Source organism: Bos javanicus, chromosome 22 (genome assembly GCF_032452875.1).
Source record: "Bos javanicus breed banteng chromosome 22, ARS-OSU_banteng_1.0, whole genome shotgun sequence".
NCBI classification, from domain to species: Eukaryota; Metazoa; Chordata; class Mammalia; order Artiodactyla; family Bovidae; genus Bos; species Bos javanicus.
The window spans coordinates 43,792,850-43,814,323 of NC_083889.1; the positions used below are offsets into that span (position 1 = coordinate 43,792,850).

The 21,474-nt window shown below is 38.4% G+C and overlaps 1 protein-coding gene across 10 annotated transcripts in view; it reads left to right on the plus strand.

The window, feature by feature from the left end:
- Positions 1–21,474, plus strand: part of DNAH12 (dynein axonemal heavy chain 12) — a 191,444-nt gene that overhangs the window by 122,927 nt on the left and 47,043 nt on the right. For all 10 annotated transcript variants that reach the window (XM_061396580.1, XM_061396577.1, XM_061396583.1 and 7 more), the window contains 9 exons: positions 1,385–1,579; positions 10,188–10,321; positions 11,523–11,685; positions 12,366–12,446; positions 12,791–12,971; positions 14,167–14,294; positions 16,591–16,680; positions 17,294–17,434; positions 20,453–20,694. In XM_061396580.1, coding sequence (XP_061252564.1) covers positions 1,385–1,579; positions 10,188–10,321; positions 11,523–11,685; positions 12,366–12,446; positions 12,791–12,971; positions 14,167–14,294; positions 16,591–16,680; positions 17,294–17,434; positions 20,453–20,694 — 1,355 coding nt within the window. The remainder of the gene's footprint in view (positions 1–1,384; positions 1,580–10,187; positions 10,322–11,522; positions 11,686–12,365; positions 12,447–12,790; positions 12,972–14,166; positions 14,295–16,590; positions 16,681–17,293; positions 17,435–20,452; positions 20,695–21,474) is intronic.

Consider the following 21,474-nt stretch of genomic DNA (forward strand, 5'->3'; position numbering starts at 1 on the left):
TAATTTATTGAGTATGAGACCTTTTCTACTTTGAAGGAGAAAGTTAGGATATTAAAAAGCTGAAAAGTACTTACCTGTGAGACAAGAACTGTTTTAAGTGTTCACATGTAATAACTCTTTGATCACTCAACAACCCCTTGATATATTGATAAGTACTCTTGCCCCCATTTTATGGATAAGGAAACTAAGTAACAGAGAGATTAAGTAACTTGCCTCAAGGTCACATAGATAATCAGCTGCAAGCTGGAATTTGAACTCAAGAAGTTTGATTCTAAAGCCATTATGCCAGACCTCACGTAAGAAGCCTTTTTCATATAGAGATATTAATAGGTTGACCAAAAAGTTCATTTGGGTTTTTTGTACACGGTTATGGAAAAGCCTGAAAGAACGTTTGATCAATCCAACATAAGGAAAAAAATTAGAAGTAATGTATAATCTCATTGGGCTTCACTGGTGGCTAAAGAATTGGTAAAGAGTCGACCTACCAATGAAGGATATGTATTGGGTTCAATACCTGGGTTGGGAAGATCGCCTGGAGAAGGAAATAGTTACCCACTCCAGTATTCTCCTCTGGAGAATTCCATAGACAGAGGAACCTGGCAGGCACAGTCCATGGGGTCACAAAGCGTCATACATGACTGAGTGAATAATCTCATTACCAAACTCTATTATCATTTCAAAAAATACAAACATTATAAGAATAAAGTCAGATAGTTCAAACAGCGGAAGAATGTCCAAAATGAAAAAAATTATATAAGCCAAGAAGAATATACAAAATAAACATAAAATCCCCTTTCATTCTCCTTTAAGTCCATCTCACCCAAAGGAACCACTGTTAATAGTTCTTTGTGTTTGCTTCCATAAAAAAGTATATGTTTACACATATGCACCTATGTATTTTTTAATTTAACAAAAAGGATCATATTATGCATACTCTTGCACAATTTGACCTTATATTTATTTTTTCTTGCTCATCTTGCCATAGCACATGTTGATGCATCTCATTATCTTTAACAGTTGTTTAAAATTACAGTGTATGGATGTTTTATAATGTTTTTAACTGGATGCTTTAGTTGTTTCAATTTTTTCCTCTTAAAACCAGTGTTGAATTATATAATGTCCCATATGTTTATCTTGGTGAACTTTTTGTGACTATTTTTATAAGTTAAATCTTTGACAGATACTTATTTTTAAATTATAGAATTATGGAATTGAAAGTAGTCTTCTAAGTGCAGACTATATCAAAGCCATTATATTGATATAAAAACAAAAATTTTAAGATATTTATAAGAGGAGTAATACAAATTCTTAATATTTTAATATCTACTAATCTTTTATCAGCTTATGTGTTTCTATTTACGAGGCTTTTTCTGGTATTCCCTAGGGTGTTCGTCCTGTGGCTCAGGCTGGCAATAAACACGGTGAACTCAGTCCCTTAGCCCTGTTTGCTTTCTTTGTGAATCGCTGCAAAGAAAATCTTCATGTTGTAGTGGCCTTTAGCCCCATTGGAGATGCCTTCCGAAATCGCTTGAGGCAGTTCCCATCCCTCATCAATTGCTGTACCATTGACTGGTTTCAGGTTTGTAATTCGCAGTGTGTGTGTGCGTGTGTGTGTGTGTTAATTGCTCAGTTATATCTGACTCTTTGCAACCCCATGGGTGGTATCCCACCAGGCTCCTCTGTCCATGTGATTCTCCAGGCAAGAATACTGGAGTGGGTTGCCATTCCCTTCTCCAGCAGCTCTTCCCAACCCAGGAATCAAACCTGGGTGTTGGTGCATTGCAGGCAGATTCTTTACCATCTGGGCCATCAGAGATAATTAAATCTTTTGGACTGTTACAGAAATCTTACTCAACTTCTATTAATATGCATGTATCAAGTGCTTTTTGGTTACTCACTCTAATGGCAGCGCCAGGGACTTGGAAAACTCCATGATCCCCAAAATGATCTCATATACTAGACTGGAAGACAAAAAAGACAGCTAGCAAATGAGCAGTCAGTTACATAAAAGAGCCATAGTCTCGACGTGCAAAGGTGCGCTTATTAAGACAGTGTCTCTCTGAAGCATGAAAATGAATCCATTATATAGAGGAGGGTTGTATAAGGAACCAGAAGAATGTATCTTTTATATATATATATGATCTTTTATATATATATATATTTATATATACATATATATCATATATATATGATCTTTTATATATATATATGATACATTCTACTGGTTCCTTATATATATACATATATGTACATACATATATATGTATGTACATGTATGCTGCTACTGCTCCTAAATCGCTTAGTTGTGTCCGACTCTGTGCAACCCCATAGACAGCAGCCCACCAGGCTCTCCCATCCCTGGGATTCTCCAGGCAAGAACACTGGAGTGGGTTGCCATGTCCTTCTCCAACGCATGAAAATGAAAAGTGAAAGTGAAGTTGCTCAGTTGTGTCCGACTCTTAGCGACCCCATGGACTGAAGCCTACCAGGCTCCTCCGTCCATGGGATTCTCCAGGCAAGAGTACTGGAGTTGGGTGCCATCGCCTTCTCCTGTGTGTATATATATGTACATGTATATATATACACATCCATCAGATAAGATTAGATCAGATCAGTCGCTCAGTCGTGTCCAACTCTTTGCGACCCCATGAATCGCAGCACGCCAGGCCTCCCTGTCCATCACCAGCTCCCGGAGTTCACTCAGACTCACGTCCATCGAGTCAGTGATGCCATCCAGCCATCTCATCCTCTGTCATCCCCTTCTCCTCCTGCCCCCAATCCCTCCCAGCATCAGAGTCTTTTCCAATGAGTCAACTCTTCGCATGAGGTGCCCAAAGTACTGGAGTTTCAGCTTTAGCATCATTCCTTCCAAAGAAATCCCAGGGCTGATCTCCTTCAGAATGGACTGGTTGGATCTCCTTGCAGTCCAAGGGACTCTCAAGAGTCTTCTCCAACACCACAGTTCAAAAGCATCAATTCTTCGGGGCTCAGCTTTCTTCACAGTCCAACTCTCACATCCATACATGACCACTGGAAAAACCATAGCCTTGACTAGACGAACCTTTGTTGACAAAGTAATGTCTCTGCTTTTGAATATGCTATCTAGGTTGGTCATAACTTTCCTTCCAAGGAGTAAGCGTCTTTTAATTTCATGATTGCAGTCCCCATCTGTAGTGATTTTGGAGCCCAGAAAAATAAAGTCTGACACTGTTTCCACTGTTTCCCCATCTATTTCCCATGAAGTGGTGGGACCGGATGCCATGATCTTCGTTTTCTGAATGTTGAGCTTTAAGCCAACTTTTTCACTCTCCACTTTCACTTTTATCAAGAGGCTTTTTAGTTCCTCTTCACTTTCTGCCATAAGGGTGGTGTCATCTGCATATCTGAGGTTATTGATATTTCTCCCGGCAATCTTGATTCCAGCTAGTGTTTCTTCCAGTCCAGCATTTCTCATGATGTACTCTGCATAAAGATATATTTAGAGATAGATATATCTTTATCTATTTATACATATATTTATTATAAGGAGTTGGCTCACATCTTTATGAAGGCTGATGATTTTCAAGATTTGCAGTTGGCAAGCTGGAGACCCATGAGAGCTGATGGTGTCATTCCAGTTTGAAAGCCAGCAGGATTGAGACCTAGGAAAAGGTGTTATGCTTGAATTCAAAGTCAGGAAAAAAACTAATGTCCTCACTCGAAGGCCATCATGCAGGAGGAATTCTCCCTTATTTGAGGGAGGTTCAGCCTTTTTGTTCTATTCAGGCCTTCAACTGATTGGATGAGGCCCACTTACATTAGGGAGAGCAATCTGCTTTATTCAGTCTATTCATTTAAATGTTGAACCCATCCAAAATGCACCTCACAGAAACAACTAGAATAATGTTGGACCAAATATATAGGCACACATAAAATTAACCATCATAAGAGGATAGCACATGCAGAGGTGCGACAGTGGGGAAAGTGTGGCTCATTTGGGCAAATAGTTAAATAGTTTGGTGTGGCTGACTGGCAATGAGGGCAACAGGAGTTAAGTTGGAGCTTTGAGTGGGTGCCAGGCTATAAATGAATGTGTAAATGTGTCTAGGAATTTGGTTTTATACCAAAGACATTTAAAGGCAATTAACATGTATATAGCTAATCTACATTTTAGGAATAACCCACAACTCTTGGAAGCTTTATGGTGGATGATTTGGAATTGGGCAAAACAAGAGACAGGAAGACTAGCTGGGTGACAGTTTCAGTCATGCCAGCAGCGAATGATACAGGCTATCACTTCATTTAAACAGGGTAAATCATCACTGCCTGAGTAAAACCATTCAGTATTTATGTTTATGAGAAGGGTAGCTCATGGTGCCTTCTGTTTATTTGTTTTATGCCTAGTAAAGTTATGACCAACCTAGATAACATATTGAAAAGCAGACACATTACTTTGCCAACAAAGGTCTGTCTAGTCAAGGCTATGGTTTTTCCAGTGGTCATGTATGGATGCCAGAGTTGGGCTGTGTAGAAAGCTGAGCGCCGAAGAATTGATACTTTTGAACTGTGGTGTTGGAGAAGACTCTTGAGAATCCCTTGGACTGCAAGGAGATCCAACCAGTCCATTCTAAAGGAGTCAGCCCTGGGTGTTCTTTGGAAGGAATGATGCTAAAGCTGAAACTCTAGTACTTTGGCAACCTCATGCGAAGAGTTGACTCATTGGAAAAGACTGATGCTGGGAGGGATTGGGGGCAGGAGGAAAAGGGGACGACAGAGGATGAGATGGCTGGATGGCATCACCGACTCGATGGATGTGAGTTTTAGTGAACTCCGGGAGTTGGTGATGGACAGGGAGGCCTGGCGTGCTGCGATTCATGGGGTCGCAAAGAGTCGGACATGACTGAGCAACTGAACTGAACTGAATGTATTGTGGACTATAGCTTGACCCCGGATAGTTTCTTTTAAAACTAATTTTCTAATACTAATGCATTTTGTTCTCTTTCATCTTTATCAATTGCATGTTTGAAAAACAGTAATTCTTCCCTTTTGAGGACTGTAGTGTGTTTCAGCTATTGGATGTTTTAGAATTTATACAACAATAAAAGTCATGTGAAACAGTTTTCCTTTATGCAAACTGTATCTTAATATTGCTTTCATTAAGTAGCCCCAAACCAAAACCAAACAAACAAAGCCTATCCAGTTAAAAGTTTTCTTTTGTGAGATCTTATAAGTACAATTCTATTTCTGAATATGTTTTTTATAACCATGAGACTTTCTGTTCTATTGTATGTGATTCATACTTATTGGGGGAAATTTAAGAAAGAAAGAACTAGGAGGTGCAAATGGATAAGGGAAGTTAAGTGGATAACAGAGAGGAACCGATATTTTACAGTGAAACAGTGGGGATACAGAAACTGTGTCGGGGTACTGATGGCTTTGTTTGAGGCCTGAGTCTTTTGAGGATGGAAGTGAGTGTGAACTACTGTGTGTCACATAGCTGAGAAGTCACTGACTTTTTGGATAGATTTCTGTTCTCCAAAATAGGGTGTAAACTTACCAGAGGTGCCAAAACAGTTCAGAAGATAAGGGTAGAATTTACTGAAATACTCACTTGTGTATGAAATATCTCATGTGAATTGACATTGCTTCTCTGGTGGCTTAGGTGGTAAATAATCTGCCTGCAATGCAGGACACCCAGGTTTGATGCCTGGGTTGGGAAGATCCCCTGGAGAAGGGAATGGCAACCCATTCCACAATTCTTGGCTGGAGAATTCCGTGGACAGAGAAGCCTGGCGGTCTACAGTCCATGGAGTTACAAAGAGTTGGACACAACTGAGCAGCTTGCACTTTTACTTTCACTTTCCCACTCAGTTTGTATGTCAGATGGACATATGTCATAGATAGTGTGCAAGGGACCCTAAGGGAGTCTTGCAATGAACTGAAAATTGAAGATGGACAATGCGGTTATAAGTGGACAGTAAAAAACTGTCATAAAACTAGCAGGAGCTAGCTCAAGCCCTGTGTCACCTACATTTTAAGACCAAAAACAATGACAGTTTAACAAGATCTGGTGAGACATTGGTTAAAACCCTGGAGGCTCAGATCTACCTGCAGTGTGGGAGACCTGCCTTCAATCCCTATGTCAGGAACATCCCCTGGAGAAGGAAATGGCAACCCACTTCAGTATCCTTGCCTGGAAAATTCCATGGATGGAGGAGCCTGGCAGGCTACAGTCCATGGAGTTGCAAAGATTTGGACATGACTGGGTGACTTCCCTTTCACTTGGAATATGGATTTATATCAACTGTTTAAATAATAAAGGTTATTCCCAGGGTGTGTCATGACTTTGCAGCATTAGCTTATGATGTCATGGTTACCTCTCAACAGCCATTTTCTACCCACTTCATCTTTGCTAACAGAATTCTGATTTTGTTTGGGAAATTGCTACCCAAGTAGGCAAAGTCTAATAGGGATTCATTCCTGGTTGGCCTAAGTCAGCATTGGTGCTCTCACTCCTCTTATTGTTGACTGTTTACACATGAGCCTTTTCGTGATGTGTTTCTTACCAGTGGATCTGGATTTAAAAATCTGCCAGGGAGCTTTGGGGAGAAGCTTTTCAAAATAAAAAGAGTTACATGATCGGAAAATGGTGCTTATCTTGACATTTTACAAAAATTCGTTTATGTTAATAATCTTTAAAGGCCTTTTTTTGGGTTTAAAAATATATTAGTACAGTAATACCATATGAATATAATTAATAAATATGTATATACTGGTAATGGTTGCCTAACACTTTTTTTAATAATTAATGGAGTATTTGATCAAAAAGCTTGATTTTTACTAGAGTAGAGGGCCAAACAGAATGGGAAAGACTAGAGATCTCTTCAAGAAAATTAGAGATACCAAGGCAACATTTCATGCAAAGATGGGCTCGATAAAGGACAGAAATGGTATGGACCTCACAGAAGCAGAAGATATTAAGAAGAGGTGGCAAGAATACACAGAAGAACTGTACAAAAAATATCTTCATGACCCAGATAATCACGGTGGTGTGATCACTGACCTAGAGCCAGACAGCCTGGAATGTGAAGTCAAGTGGGCCTTAGAAAGCATCACTACGAACAAAGCTAGTGGAGGTGATGGAATTCCAGCTGAGCTCTTTCAAATCCTGAAAGATGATGCTGTGAAAGTGCTGCACTCAATATGCCAGCAAAGTTGGAAAACTCAGCAGTGGCCACAGGACTGGAAAAGGTCAGTTTTCACTCCAATCCCAAAGAAAGGCAATGCCAAAGAATGCTCAAACTACCACACAATTGCACTCATCTCACACGCTAGTAAAGTAATGCTCAAAATTCTCCAAGCCAGGCTTCAGCAATATGTGAACCGTGAACTTCCTGATGTTCAAGCTGGTTTTCGAAAAGGCAGAGGAACCAGAGATCAAATTGCAACATCTGCTGGATCATGGAAAAAGCAAGAGAGTTCCAGAAAAACATCTAGTTTTGCTTTATTGACTATGCCAAAGCCTTTGACTGTGTGGATCCCAATAAACTGTGGAAAATTCTGAAAGAGATGGGAATACCAGACCACCTGACCTGCCTCTTGAGAAACCTATATGCAGGTCAGGAAGCAACAGTTAGAACTGGACATGGAACAACAGACTGGTTCCAAATAGGAAAAGGAGTACGTCAAGGCTGTATATTGTCACCCTGCTTATTTAACTTATATACAGAGTACATCATGAGAAACGCTGGACTGGAAGAAACACAAGCTGGAATCAAGATTGTCGGGAGAAATATCAATAACCTCAGATAGGCAGATGACACCACCCTTATGGCAGAAAGTGAAGAGGAACTAAAAAGCCTCTTGATGAAAGTGAAAGTGGAGAGTGAAAAAGTTGGCTTAAAGCTCAACATTCAGAAAACGAAGATCATGGCATCTGGACCCATCACTTCATGGGAAATAGGTGGGGAAACAGTGGAAACAGCGTCAGACTTTATTTTTCTGGGCTCCAAAATCACTACAGATGGTGACTGCAGCCATGAAATTAAAAGACGCTTATTCCTTGGAAGGAAAGTTATGACCAACCTAGATAGCATATTCAAAAGCAGGGACATTACTTTGCCAACAAAAGTTCGTCTAGTCAAGGCTATGGTTTTTCCTGTGGTCATGTATGGATGTGAGAGTTGGACTGTGAAGAAGGCTGAGCGCCGAAGAATTGATGCTTTTGAACTGTGGTGTTGGAGAAGACTCTTTAGAATCCCTTGGACTGCAAGGAGATCTAACCAGTCCATTCTGAAGGAGATCAGCCCTGGGATTTCTTTGGAAGGAATGATGCTAAAGCTGAAGCTCCAGTACTTTGGCCACCTCATGTGAAGAGTTGACTCATTGGAAAAGACTCTGATGCTGGGAGGGATTGGGGGCAGGAGGAGAAGGGGACGACAGAGGATGAGATGGCTGGATGGCATCACTGACTCGATGGATGTGAGTCTGAGTGAACTCTGGGAGCTGGTGATGGACAGGGAGGCCTGGCGTGCTGTGATTCATGGGGTTGCAAGGAATCGGACAAGACTGAACGACTGAACTGACTGAACTGAGAGGGCCAAACACTGAAAAAATTGATCTTAAAATGCATATTGTCTACTATAAAGGAAAAACATGACAAGCATCTTGTTGAATCTAAATGGAATGAAGTTTGGAATACTGTATTGAGCAAGTGAAGATTAAGTACTCATTTAACATAAATTATTTCATTGAGTAAATATTTCAAATATTTAGCAACAAGAGCTGTTTAAGCACTGACGGTAACAGTAGTGAGGTAAGAGTCCTTGCTTTTGTGGTTTTTGTATTTTAGTGGTGAGTCGGTGAGACAGACAAAAACAAATGAATAAATATATGTCAGATATTGCTAAGTGCTAAGAAAAAGTTCAAGATAAGGGAACGAGTAATGAGGGAAAGAATGCTGTTTTAGAAAGAGTGAGTGCTTTGGGCAGACCTCCCTGGTAGGTTTGCGTTTGCACAGAGGTGTGAGGGAGTTGAACCACATGGAGATCTAGATTAGGAGGGTTCCAGTCAGAGGAACAGCAAATCCAAGACCCAGGGCCAGAAGCACCCTTGGTGTATTCTAGGAAAAGCAAAGGAACCATCTCACTGAGGTGGGGAGTACTGGAGGGAAAGTGAATCTGTGGGGAAGAAAATCAAATGTTCAACTTTGGATGTTGTAGCAAGTAGGAATTATGACGAGCTGCTGGTAACAGAAAGTGAAAGTCGCTCAGTCATGCCCAACTCTTTGCGACTCCATGGACTATACAATCCATGGAATTCTCCAGGCCAGAATACTGGAGTGGGTAGCCTTTCCCTTCTCCAGGGGATCTTCCCAACCCAGAGATCGAACCCAGGTCTCCCGCACTGCAGGTGGATTCTTTACCAGCTGAGCCACAAGGGAAGCCCGCTAGTAACAGAAACCTAAACTAAACACATAAGGGTTTTTTTCCTCTCTTATATAGAAGAAAAATCTGAAGACCTGGACTTTGTGACTTAACAAAGTCATCAGAATCCCATATTCTTTCTTCTTTATTATCCTCAGCATGTAGTTTCCATCTTCAGAGTCATCATATGGCCTAATGTAGCTGCTAGAACTCCAACTTTCACATATGTGTTCCAGGCAAGAAGTAGAATAATAGAAAGTAAGGCACAAAGAGCCATGCCAGCTCTGTGTAACTCTCTAGAGAGCTTTCTCTGATGTCTCCACCCAATAGATGCTCATATGTCATTATCCACTCTGAATTGCAAAGTCTAGGAAATGTAGTATTGTAGCTGGGATATTGCTATCTAGAATAAAATTGGAGTCTTAAGGAAAGGGGGCTGATAGGTATTAAGAGGGCAACAAAGCAGCCTGTACCATTATCATACTACATTTGGGATGCCTACTAGACATCCAAGTGGAAGAGATAGGAAAATGGTACGCTATATCTTTGATATGTAAAGTATTATTGACCTTTCCTATATTGAGTTATCTTTAATTTTAATGTATAAAATACTTATATCTTTCGTAGACTTACTTGTGACCTTAGTCCCTCTAATTCTATTTTCCCTACTAAGATTTTAATTTTCTCAATCCCAAGTTCTTCTCTCATAGGAAGACAATTTATATAATTTGAGTGTAACTAATCATTTTAAATTTCACTTGTTTTTCTTTTTCTTATTTTTAGCCATGGCCTGAAGATGCTCTTGAACGTGTAGCTGTGAAATTCTTAGAAACACTGGAGCTCACTGACGTTGAACGACGAGAGATAGTTCCAATATGCAAACACTTTCACACTTCCATTATGGAACTTTCAGAAAGGTTAATATTAATAAATTTTTAAATGACAGTAATGCCTTGTATGTTAAAGCATCTCTTTTAGGAGAAACTGCAAATTTTAGTATGATTTCTAAGTCTTATAATTCTCTTTACTCATTTAATTAGTTATGGCTTTTAAGTATTAGAAAGCTACTTGATCTAGGTTTAACAAAGAGCAGGGTATCTTAAGGGAAAGAATATAGCTGCATCTTAGAAATCACTAGAAGCAGGAGTTAAGAAGCCACCAGAAACCCAGAAATTCTTTTTCCCTATTTCTTATTCCTGTTTCTCTGTGGCGTCTGCTTTCTCATCTTTTCTCTTTGAGGCTGAATTTTCTGCTTTCCAGTGTATATGGAGGAAAACTATCAGCCTCTCAATTCTCAAGTTTACTTCTTGCAATTCTAGCTGATTAGCTCTTTCCAGCTTTCTAGTCCAAGTTCGTTCCAAAATGTGATTTAGCTTTCTTTGTGTCTAGTGCCCAGTCCTGGCCTGAACTGCTGTGTATAGTGTGGCAGGTTTCATAGAACAAGCATTGCTGCTGGGGCACTTGTTGGAAGTCCTTAGACAAGAAGGAAGATGGTTGGTAGGCTGTGGATACCTTAAAAGTACCAGTTTTACATCTGTTCATCTTCATGTCATACATGCTCATTGTATATTGCCTATCCAGAGTTTGACAGCCAGCTAGCATGTTTGGCTTGGGCAGGAACACCACGAAGGGGGCTCTAGTCTACATACTCAGCATGAAACATCATTGCATCCATTGTTTTTATGTGTATGAGTAGTAGTCTTATATTTGTGGCCGAGCTCCATTTAACCAACATGTGACACATGTGCAAGGAATGACGACTTTTTCTTGCTGTCCTGTCTGTAGTCCTCTTTCCTTGTGTACAGTCTCTTGGGTCTGCTACAGGATTAGATCCTCCTGGCATATGAAACATATAAAAAGGCCTCTATCGTTCTTGCATAGTTCTCTCTTGAGACAAATCTTTGTTGATTTGTGCTTTTTTACTACATCATTGCTATTTGATACTAATATTTTGCAGACTAGAAATTAGGACGTGGTTCTGTGTAAAGTTAAGTACTCAGCAGCTTCTGAGTAAAATCAACCTTTATTCTTAAACATTTGTTGTTAATGCTATGTTGAATTTACTTCTTGCTTTGTAAAACCCATTATTTATAGTAATACTGTCTGCCTCTCTTTTAGGTTCTTGCAAGAGTTAGGACGACATAACTATGTTACTGCTACTTCTTACCTTGAACTCATTGCCTCATTTCGACAACTGTTGACTAAGAGACGACAAGCTATAATGGAAGCAAAACAGCGCTATGTGAATGGACTTGACAAATTAGCTTTTGCTGGGTCTCAGGTAAATTTGAGGAGCTGCTCAAGTGGAAATATAAGAGATACAATTTATTGAGAATGCAGGTACTATGTTATGTACTTCATTTGCATTAGTTATGTACTTCATTTGCATTACTCTAATTGTTCCTCATGATAACTCCATAAGGTAGACGCTTTTATGATCCTCATATTACAGATGAGTAAAGTGAATTTTAGAATTTTAGAGAAGTTCATTCAGACTGCGCAGACTCAAATACATCCAGTTTTATTCTTAAGTTTTTGGCATTTGGAGAAAGTACAGTGTCAGGGTTGACTTTTTATTATAATAACTGGTTAAATATAAGACTTTTCTTCAAATGAGTCAAGTAATACTTATTAGCATTATTTCAACATAAGCAGCAGAGTGGGTGGTCTGAATGAATTGTACACCATACACATAATATAATAGGGATACCCAGAGCTGCTACCATTTTTCTATCTGACTTTTCTTCCATGACAACTGCATTCTTCCATTGCCCTGTCATACTCAAGAAAGATAAAGTCTTTTGTGAAGAAAACTGGCCACACTCTCATGGCTTTGTTCATCATGTAAAGAACTGGAAAAAAAGTTAAGCTTTTCTGGTCCTGATTTTAAGTTTCAGTTTTCTCTGCTTGGCTTCTATAGCTATTGTAGTTATGAAAACTAATGACAAATTGTCTATTTAGGTTGGTGAGATGAAAACAGAGCTTGTCCAATTGCAGCCCAAATTAGAGGAAGCAAAAGTTGAAAATGCAAATATGATGCAGGTAAAGTGTCCTGAATTTTTTAAAAATTGATGACAAAAGACAATTGAAATACATAAATTCAGCTTTGATAATAAGCCTTAATTCATTTGCGACAGGATCTTTGGGACGTTACTCTTTTCAGTTGATTCACTGGGTTCCTTGTGGGTTCTGTTGTTTTTGAAGAAAGATGAGAAGCCCATCACTAAATTAGGTCTCATATATTTACATTTCTCCTCATTTTATCCTTTAAAATTATATGTTTGGTGTCCTACTTTTCAAATATTCTTTTGTCTCTAGGATAGAGAAAACAGTTGGATGTTTAAGCATGTTTAAGATGTCTTTATTTTTTTCTCTCTTTTGCTTAGCTTATCGAGATAGAATCTGCACAAGTGGAAGCAAAAAGAAAATTTGTGAAATTTGATGAAGAGATAGCCAGTGGAAAAGCTGAGGAAGCCCAAACTCTGAAGAATGAATGTGAAAGTGATCTAGCTGAGGCAATTCCAGCCTTGGAAGCAGCCCTGTCTGCACTGGATACACTAAAGGCAAGTGTTGGAATGAGCTTGTGTTTTATCAGCAACTGTAACTGTGTAACAGACTTGGTTAATTCCGTGTTGATCATTTTCAGTGGGTGCTATTATATTGTTATCATCCAGTCAAATTAAATTTGACTCTTAACAGTTCCTCTTTGATATATTGTTATCTTATGTTTTTGCTTTTGTATATTTATTTATAATTTTCATTCAGGACATTCCAGTAGGAATGGAACAATCTCCAAGAGGCCAAAGTGGTTCTGTACATGAGCCAGGAGGCATTTGTTAAATAGAATATGGAGTCACCTCTCTGCAGCCTTCTGGTCATGCATGTACAGAAAAACCTAAAGATCATTCCTAATGTAGATGTGGGTTGCACTTGTCTGCATTAGACTGTTGCTTATTTCTCTTTACAGGGTCTTTAGGCAAAACCAGAATAATCTCACCAAACAGGTCAGAGAGATGAGCTTCTATTAGCTAGGGAGGCCCAGTGTAGTATGGGAGTTCAGGATATCCAGTCCCCACTCTATGCCTTTTTTCCTAATCAGTGCCCTGACTTTCATGTAAAATATCTGACAAAATGGTAAGCTCAGCCTGTCAGTAGTTAAGCATCTTGCAGGATCACTGAAATGATCTGATGGTAGAACCTAATGACCTCCTGCAGCTCCAGCTGCGTAGGAAACTAAGATCTATTGTTGTTAGCTTTCCAGCAATTGCAAGGGAAGTCAGAGGATATTGGAGAGGATAGTAAATAAATGGATCTGTTGTGTCTGTCATAACAATATATGCCTTTTTAGAAAATAAACTTGGAATTGGAAACTACCTCTTCTTTCATTTTTGGTGGGTAAAACTAATATGTAAGCAAAGGTGGAATTAAGCCTTTATCTAAATTAGGGTTCTTAAGATGGATTTAATGCTTGGTATATCGTTGTATAAAAATTTTGTGTATGTGTGCAAAAATATTTTATTAGAAATGTTCTTAGTTGACACCATGTTCTCATAAGGATCTGTGAACTCTCAAACACTTGGGAAACATTAATTTACTGGCTTCAATTTTTTTGTTACCTTTTTTATAACCACACAGAGCAAAAAACAATTACAGTTTCAGATGAAAATCAGTGCTGTTATTACTCTCCAGCATTATAAAATAACTGTCATTATTTACAAATAGGCTGTCCTAAAGGCATCCTGTTTTCTTTTGATTTAGCCAGCTGACATTACGATTGTGAAGTCAATGAAGAATCCTCCATCTGGTGTTAAACTAGTTATGGCTGCTGTTTGTGTTATGAAAGATATAAAACCAGAAAAAATTTCGGATCCTTCAGGAACTGGAGGCAAGGTAATAACTAGACACAGATTTATATTACGTTCATGAATGTCCAGAACACTTTACAACAACTATTATCAAATTAAATGTCAATAGTACCCAGTCCAAGGAAGACACATTGTATATGTACTCCAGGGTAAAGTGAAGGCAGTATGCTGTGCTGTGTTGAGTCACTTAATCGTGTCTGACTCTTTGCAACCCCATGGACTATAGACCACCAGGTTCCTCTGTCCGTGAGGATTCTCCAGGTAAGAATACTGGAGTGGGTTACTTCTCCCTCCCCCAGGGGATCTTCCCAACCCAGGGATTGAACCCAGGTCTCCCACATTGCTGGTGGATTCTTTACCTTCTGAGCCACCACAGAAGCCCGAGGGCAGTATAGTATCAGAGAAATGTAGTCCCAGTGGTTTCCACCTCCTTTTCTGGCTATGCAGGATTTGCCACTCTATTGGGGTGAATGAACAGGGAGATAGCTGTGATTTTCTTGCTAAGAGCCTCAAGAATGTGACATGGTTATACAGGTGTTGTTTCCAAGCATTCAAGAAATTCTGCTGAGGTAACTTGTACTATGATGTCGTTAAAACTATGTGCTTGGGAGCCAGAATGTCTGTATTCAGAAATCCTGACCCTCCCAGCAGTGTGACCCTGGGGAAGATGCTTAACCTCTGTGGAACTCTGTAAAAGGAGCATTGTCAAAGTACTTTCGTGACAAAGTTAACGTGAGGATTGGGTTAGTTACTACATACCAATCTCTTAACATATAAGGCCTTTCACACAGTAAGCTGTCTGTGATAATAAATGCTACACATTTATTAGTAAACGTTAGCTGTTATTATTGCAATTGTTATTCAAAGGTATATCCCTTAAAAAGAAAGGTATAACATCTATCCTAAACTAAATTTATAGACTTATTTTCTTTTCAGGGTTTTTTTCTTTTTCTTTTCAAGTTTTTACAATACCTAGGTTTGAATCCTTGAATTGGAGAATTGGGATTTTTGTGGGGGGCCCATTCTGTCCTCCCTTGAGATAATAAAGATAAAAAATAGGCTCTTACCTTATCAAGTTATTCTCACACACACACACACACACCATGCTCACACACCCCTATCAAGCTTCTGAAATTAAGAATGTTCAGCTAGTTATTTAACATATTTTATTTTATGAGCGTGAGCACCATGTGCTTTATCTTATAACTGACTGAGCAGTGTATAATCTTTGTCTTACCGCTTTCTTTTCTGTATTCCACTTGGGAAAATCTAGGTAGGTGAGGGGATTTTCTGTAAGAAAAATGTTTGCTACCCGTCCTAGTCCATTTGGGCTACTCTAACAAATTGCTTATGAACAAACATTTATTGCTCACACTTCTAGAGGCTGGTAAGTCCAAAGTCAAGCCTGCAGTAGATCCAGTGTCTGGTGAGGGTCCAGTCCTGGTTTATAGAATACTGTCTGCTTGCGGTGTTCTCATGGTGGAATGAGAGGGAGCCCCCTGCCCTCTGTTTTATAAGGGGACTGATTACATCCATGCCTTAATCACGTTCCTAAAACCCTACCTCCAAATACTATTATACTGGGAAGTAGGTTTTAGCATAGGAATTTGGGGAGAGGACACAGACTTTCATTTTATAGCACTACCTTTATGATTTGAAAGTCAAGATTAAAGAAAAATAAAAGTTGAAATAATAAAAATATTTTGCTTAGATGAAATTTGGATGTTATTTGTACTAGCTGCTTTTCTTAGTTTTCTAAAAAGAAATGATCATATTTTTTGCCTGTCGATGTGTTTTTTTTATTAAACTTTTAAAAAATTTCCTCATTTTTTGGACTGTGCTGGGTCTTTGTTGCTATGCACAGCTTTTCTCTAGTTCTGGTGCACAGGCTTCTCATTGCAGTGGCTTTTCTTGTTGTGGAACAAGGGCTTCAGAGTGCAGGCTCAGTACCTGTGACGTGGTACATGGTCTTAGTTGTTCTGTGGCATGTGGGATCCTCCCGAACCAGGGATCTAACCCCTGTTCTCTGCATTGCAAGATGGACTCTTAACCACTGGACCACCAGGGAAACCCTCAATATTTAATTTTTAATAATAAGTTAAATATGTAAATTAATATGCATATTTAAAATATTTGATATACTTACCTTGTTCTCAGAGAGAGGAGTCTCTTTATTTCATTTCCAAGGACATATAAGTAGGTATTTTGAAAGTTCAGTGTATAGTTTCTCTGGATTAGTATACCTTAAACCTCAAGAAGAAAAGTTTTATATCAAACATATTTAACTGTACATATAATGTTTCTGTAAATTTTATTTATAGATATTAGATTACTGGGGACCTAGCAAAAAACTTCTGGGAGATATGAATTTCTTAAGAGATTTGAGAGAATATGACAAGGACAATATTCCGGTGAGTTTCATTGGACTTTTTTCTATAAATGTAATTTTGCCAAGATATATAAAATCTTTAACATTTTTCAATATTATATAAAATGTAAGCAAATAGAGTGTCAGTAGAATTAAAATAGTAAAGGAATATTTATTAATGACTATATTATGAATTCTCATAATGCATAAAACCACTTCTCTTTCAGACCATCCAAAGTCATTGAATAAATTAACTGTTTTAGTGTATTACTGACATGCAAGAGTTCTCGAAGTGTCTTCTTAAAATAGTTTATTTCTTAACAAGTTGGATACACAAATTTCTGAGATTAAAAGTATATACTTTTTCGTCCAAACTTCTATTTATTTATGTTTAGTTGTTCTTTTTCCTTGTTTACACATGTTTTCCCAAACTGCAAAGGTCTTTTTAAATTTTTTTAGAAGACATATCTTGTCTACCTGTAATAAATTTGCTGCAATTATGCTTATTTTAAAAATATCTCAAAGTACTGACTTTGGCTTTTAAAGACAACACAACTGTTTTATATACTCTTTTTTAAACTATATATGATCAATTTTTCATCTAATGATTGTGTGGTACATGTTGAAATTTTAAGATCTAAATCTTTGTTTCTCAGGTGACTGTTATGCAGAAGATTCGTGGTGAATACTTAACAAACCCTGAATTTGATCCTCCTAAGGTTGCTAAAGCTTCCTCTGCAGCTGAGGGTCTGTGTAAGTGGATCATGGCTATGGAAGTGTATGACAGAGTTGCAAAGGTATTTTGAGGATCAGCACATCCATTTTCTATTGAAATATTCCCATAAATTAAAATCTATGCCTTTGAAATGGAGAAGGAAATGACAACCTGCTCCAGTATTCTTTCCTGGAGAATCCCTTGGGCAGAGGAGCCTGGCAGATTACCGTCCATGGGGTCATAAGAGTAGGACACAACTTAGGAACTAAACCAACCAATGCCTTTGAAAACTCTAAGGTTAGCTTCTGTTGAGTTCAGCCTAACTCATTTCCCCTCATATTTAATAAAAATGTTTGTGATTTTTAATCTGTCATTTTAGGATTGAGGTTCTTCAACTGAAAAAAAAGTGGTGTTTTGAATTCACTGTATTAACAAATATTTGGTGAAGAAAGGAAAATTGAAATAAATTTGTTCATAATAAAAGATCTATGCCCTTATTTACTAGTTCAGAAGTTTCTAAAAGTGATCCCACAGAGAATTTGTCCTGCTCCAGCATAATCAGTTCAGTTCAGTCACTCAGTCTTGTCCGACTCTTTGCCACCCCATGGACAGCATAATCAGACGTTAATTGAGTGTCTAGTGGATGAAGAGAATGCTTACGTATGACATAACCTGTTGGGACCAGTATACATGAGAGCAGGGAGATCAACAGAACTGGCCAGACTGACCTATAGTTACAGGGACCTGGGGCAAAAGAGAATTAAGTTTTATGGGAGACAGCAGAAGCAAAGAAAAATCCAAAACATCAAAGGCCAAGTGGCAGATGAAAATCTTGATGCAGAGGTCAGAAGTAAGAAATTCCAGTCGGGTTAAGAGGAGAAGGATGGACTCAAGCAGTGATAGGGAGTTTTTTTGGAGACTCCCTGGGGCCAAATTACAGGAGAGCAGAGAATGGTTAAGAGCATTTTGTATGGGGTAGGAGAAAGCTTCAAGAGAGAGGGGACATATGTATACCTATGGCTGATTCATATTGATATATGGCAGAAACCAATATTATAAAACAATTATCCTTCAATTAAAAATAAATAAATTTTTAAAAAGAGCACTTTGCAAATTTGACTAGCAAAGGACCAAGGAAGCACTGGTCTTGCCCTCTGTAACTTGCAAAATTCTACCAAGGGGAGCAGAAAATATAAATAAAAATGCCCATGGAAATACATGATATTATGTGTTTAGAAAAACCTTAGAGTACAGAATGAGTAATCAGGCTGTAACAATTGAAAAGATATTCCTAATGAGGCATACATGCTTGTAGAGAGGTATGGATTTTGTTCATTTCAGAGGAGTAGACCAGTATACACCTGGTATAAATAAAATTAATTCTGTCTGAATGTTCTTCCATTTGAACATCTTGTCCCTCCCCATAGTAATCCCAGCAGGTCTGCAAGCTGTCAACTCAGCCTGTTTCTACATAACCCACAAGACAGGTGGAATATTCTGGATTCTTTCTATAAAGCAGAGAATCTAAGGTATTCAGGTTCTTTTCTGACTTCCCACCCTGTTCAGTTCAGTTCAGTCACTCAGTCGTGTCTGACTCTTTGTGACCGCATAAATTGCAGCACGCCAGGCCTCCCTGTCCATCACCAACTCCAGGAGTCTACTCAGACTCATGTCCATCGAGTCGGTGAAGCCATCCAACCATCTCATCCTCTGTCGTCCCCTTCTCCTCCTGCCCCTAATCCCTCTCAGCATCAGGGTCTTTTCCAATGAGTCAACTCTTCACACGAGGTGGCCAAAGTATTGGAGTTTCAGCCTCAGCATCAGTCCTTCCAATGAACACCCAGGACCAATCTCCTTTAGGATGGACTGGTTGGATCTCCTTGCAGTCCAAGGGACTCTCAAGAGTCTTCTCCAACACCACATTTCAAAAGCATCAATTCTTCGGCTCTCAGCTTTCTTCACAGTCTAACTCTCACATCCATGCATGACCACTGGAAAAACAATAGCCTTGACTAGACGGACCTTTGTTGACAAAGTAATGTCTCTACTTTTGAATATGCTATGTAGGTTGGTCAAAACTTTCCTTCCAAGGAGTAAGCCCTGTACCTCCACATTATTTTAATTCCAATGTACCTGCCTCGTGTTGTTATAGAAAGGTCGAAGGGAGATATCCAGCAAACTCTTCTCTAAAGTCCAAAGTAGGAAGAAAAGCTTCCTAATTTCTGTTTAACACATTCTGCCTTCAGGATTTCTGCCCTGAGGAGAGAAAGCAGGTCAATCGTATCTGATTCTTTGCTTCAGTCTTCCTCTTAGCCTTCAGCTCACTCATGGCAATGTGTCAGTAGACTTAGGTCTCCCTTCTTTCAAATGGACATATACTCTCTTTGGTCATTTTGTAAGTTCCTTATACTGGTGTCTTACAGTATACTCTAACCAAGTTGGCCATACCCCATTCTTCATATACTTATGAGCATAATAAAATAAAAACTTTAGGAAATCGTTTTTCTCTCAATAAAGCATCACTTTTCACAATTTGTTGAGGAAAATTCAATTTTGATAGTGAAGCTAAATACCAAGTCTTTATTTCTCTTTGTATTACTGCTACTGTCTTAATCTCCTCAAGACAAATGTAATCCTCAACTGACTGGGAAGGAAATCAAAAGCTTGGAAATGCTAAAAAAAAAAAAAAAAAGGCAGCACATTCATGTATTTTTAAGCGTTTGTCATTTCTGTTGCATGTTTTTCTGTTTTGCGACAGTTCAAAGGCAACTCCTGATTGTATTGAGATGTTTTGCTACATATTATGCTGTTGTGCTACATATTGTGACATATTATTAGAGTAACTTGCCTATTTATAGATGAAGTTTGCTGGTCCAGGATGATTTTATATATTTTATAAGATAAAATATATTTTACTTTATTTGCATATGAAAATATAAGATTTAAGGCATTTAAAATTTGCATGGTTTATTTTTATAAGTAATAAGTGTATTTATAATCATAAATAAACATTTAAAATTCACGATATCTTAAAGGATTATGTTGATTGTCAGTGTTATATATAGTACATGTTATAGCTGTGTGTACTGTTCCCAAACAGGTAGTGGCTCCTAAGAAAGCCCGCTTAACAGAAGCTCAGAAGTCCTTAGCTGAGACAATGGAGCTTTTGAATCAGAAGAGAGAAGAACTAGCAGAAGTAGAACATCATTTGGAAAATTTAGAAAGAATATTTCTTGAGAAAACTGAGGAAAAAGCTCGTTTAGAAGACCAGGTGGAACTTTGTGCTAAGAAACTTGAAAGAGCCTCAAAACTAATTGGAGGACTAGGTGGAGAAAAATCGAGGTCAGATTTCTCCTCATTTTAACAATGTTTTAAAATGTCTGGCTTGACTGTGCAGCTCTCTTTGGGTATTATGATTGCCATGCCATGCCATGCTCAGTCACTTCAGTCGTATCTGACTCTTTGTGACCTCATAGACTGTAGCCTGCCAGGCTTCTCTGTCCATGGTATTTTTCCAGGCAAGAATACAGGAGTGAGTTGTTTATTTTGATTACTGATTTTTAAATGGCTAGTTGAGAATATGGGACTTTCTATAAAGCACCTGGCTAGGCTTCTCCTAACAGAATTTCAGTGTCAAGGATGGTGTTTGCAACTTGCTTTCAAATGTTAAAAGAGAGAGAGAAAGAGAAAGAGGCAAATAAGGCTTAAGACAAGTTTTAATCTTAGTGGTGAGTATGTGGATGATCACTGTGCAGTTCTTTCCAATTTTGTGTTCAAATGTTTTGTAATAAAGTGGAAGGGAGTAGTGAATATATGGTTTATTTTGTTAAATTTATTTTAAATAACTGACTTGATGTAACAAAGCCAGTTAGCTTTATTCTAATCTATTTATACTAGTCAGCCAACTATCATAGCTATTAATTGTATTTGTTGAACGAATAGCATGATAAAGTAACATTCTTTTGACAATACTTCATAGTGCAGATCAGATGGTTTTGAAATGCACTTTTTATGATAAAAGTTTCATTAAATGGAAAAAGATACCAACCTTAGCTATAGTATGCCAACTGCTATACAACTTAAAAGTAATTTTTGGTAATGAATTACAAATGTTCCTGTGTT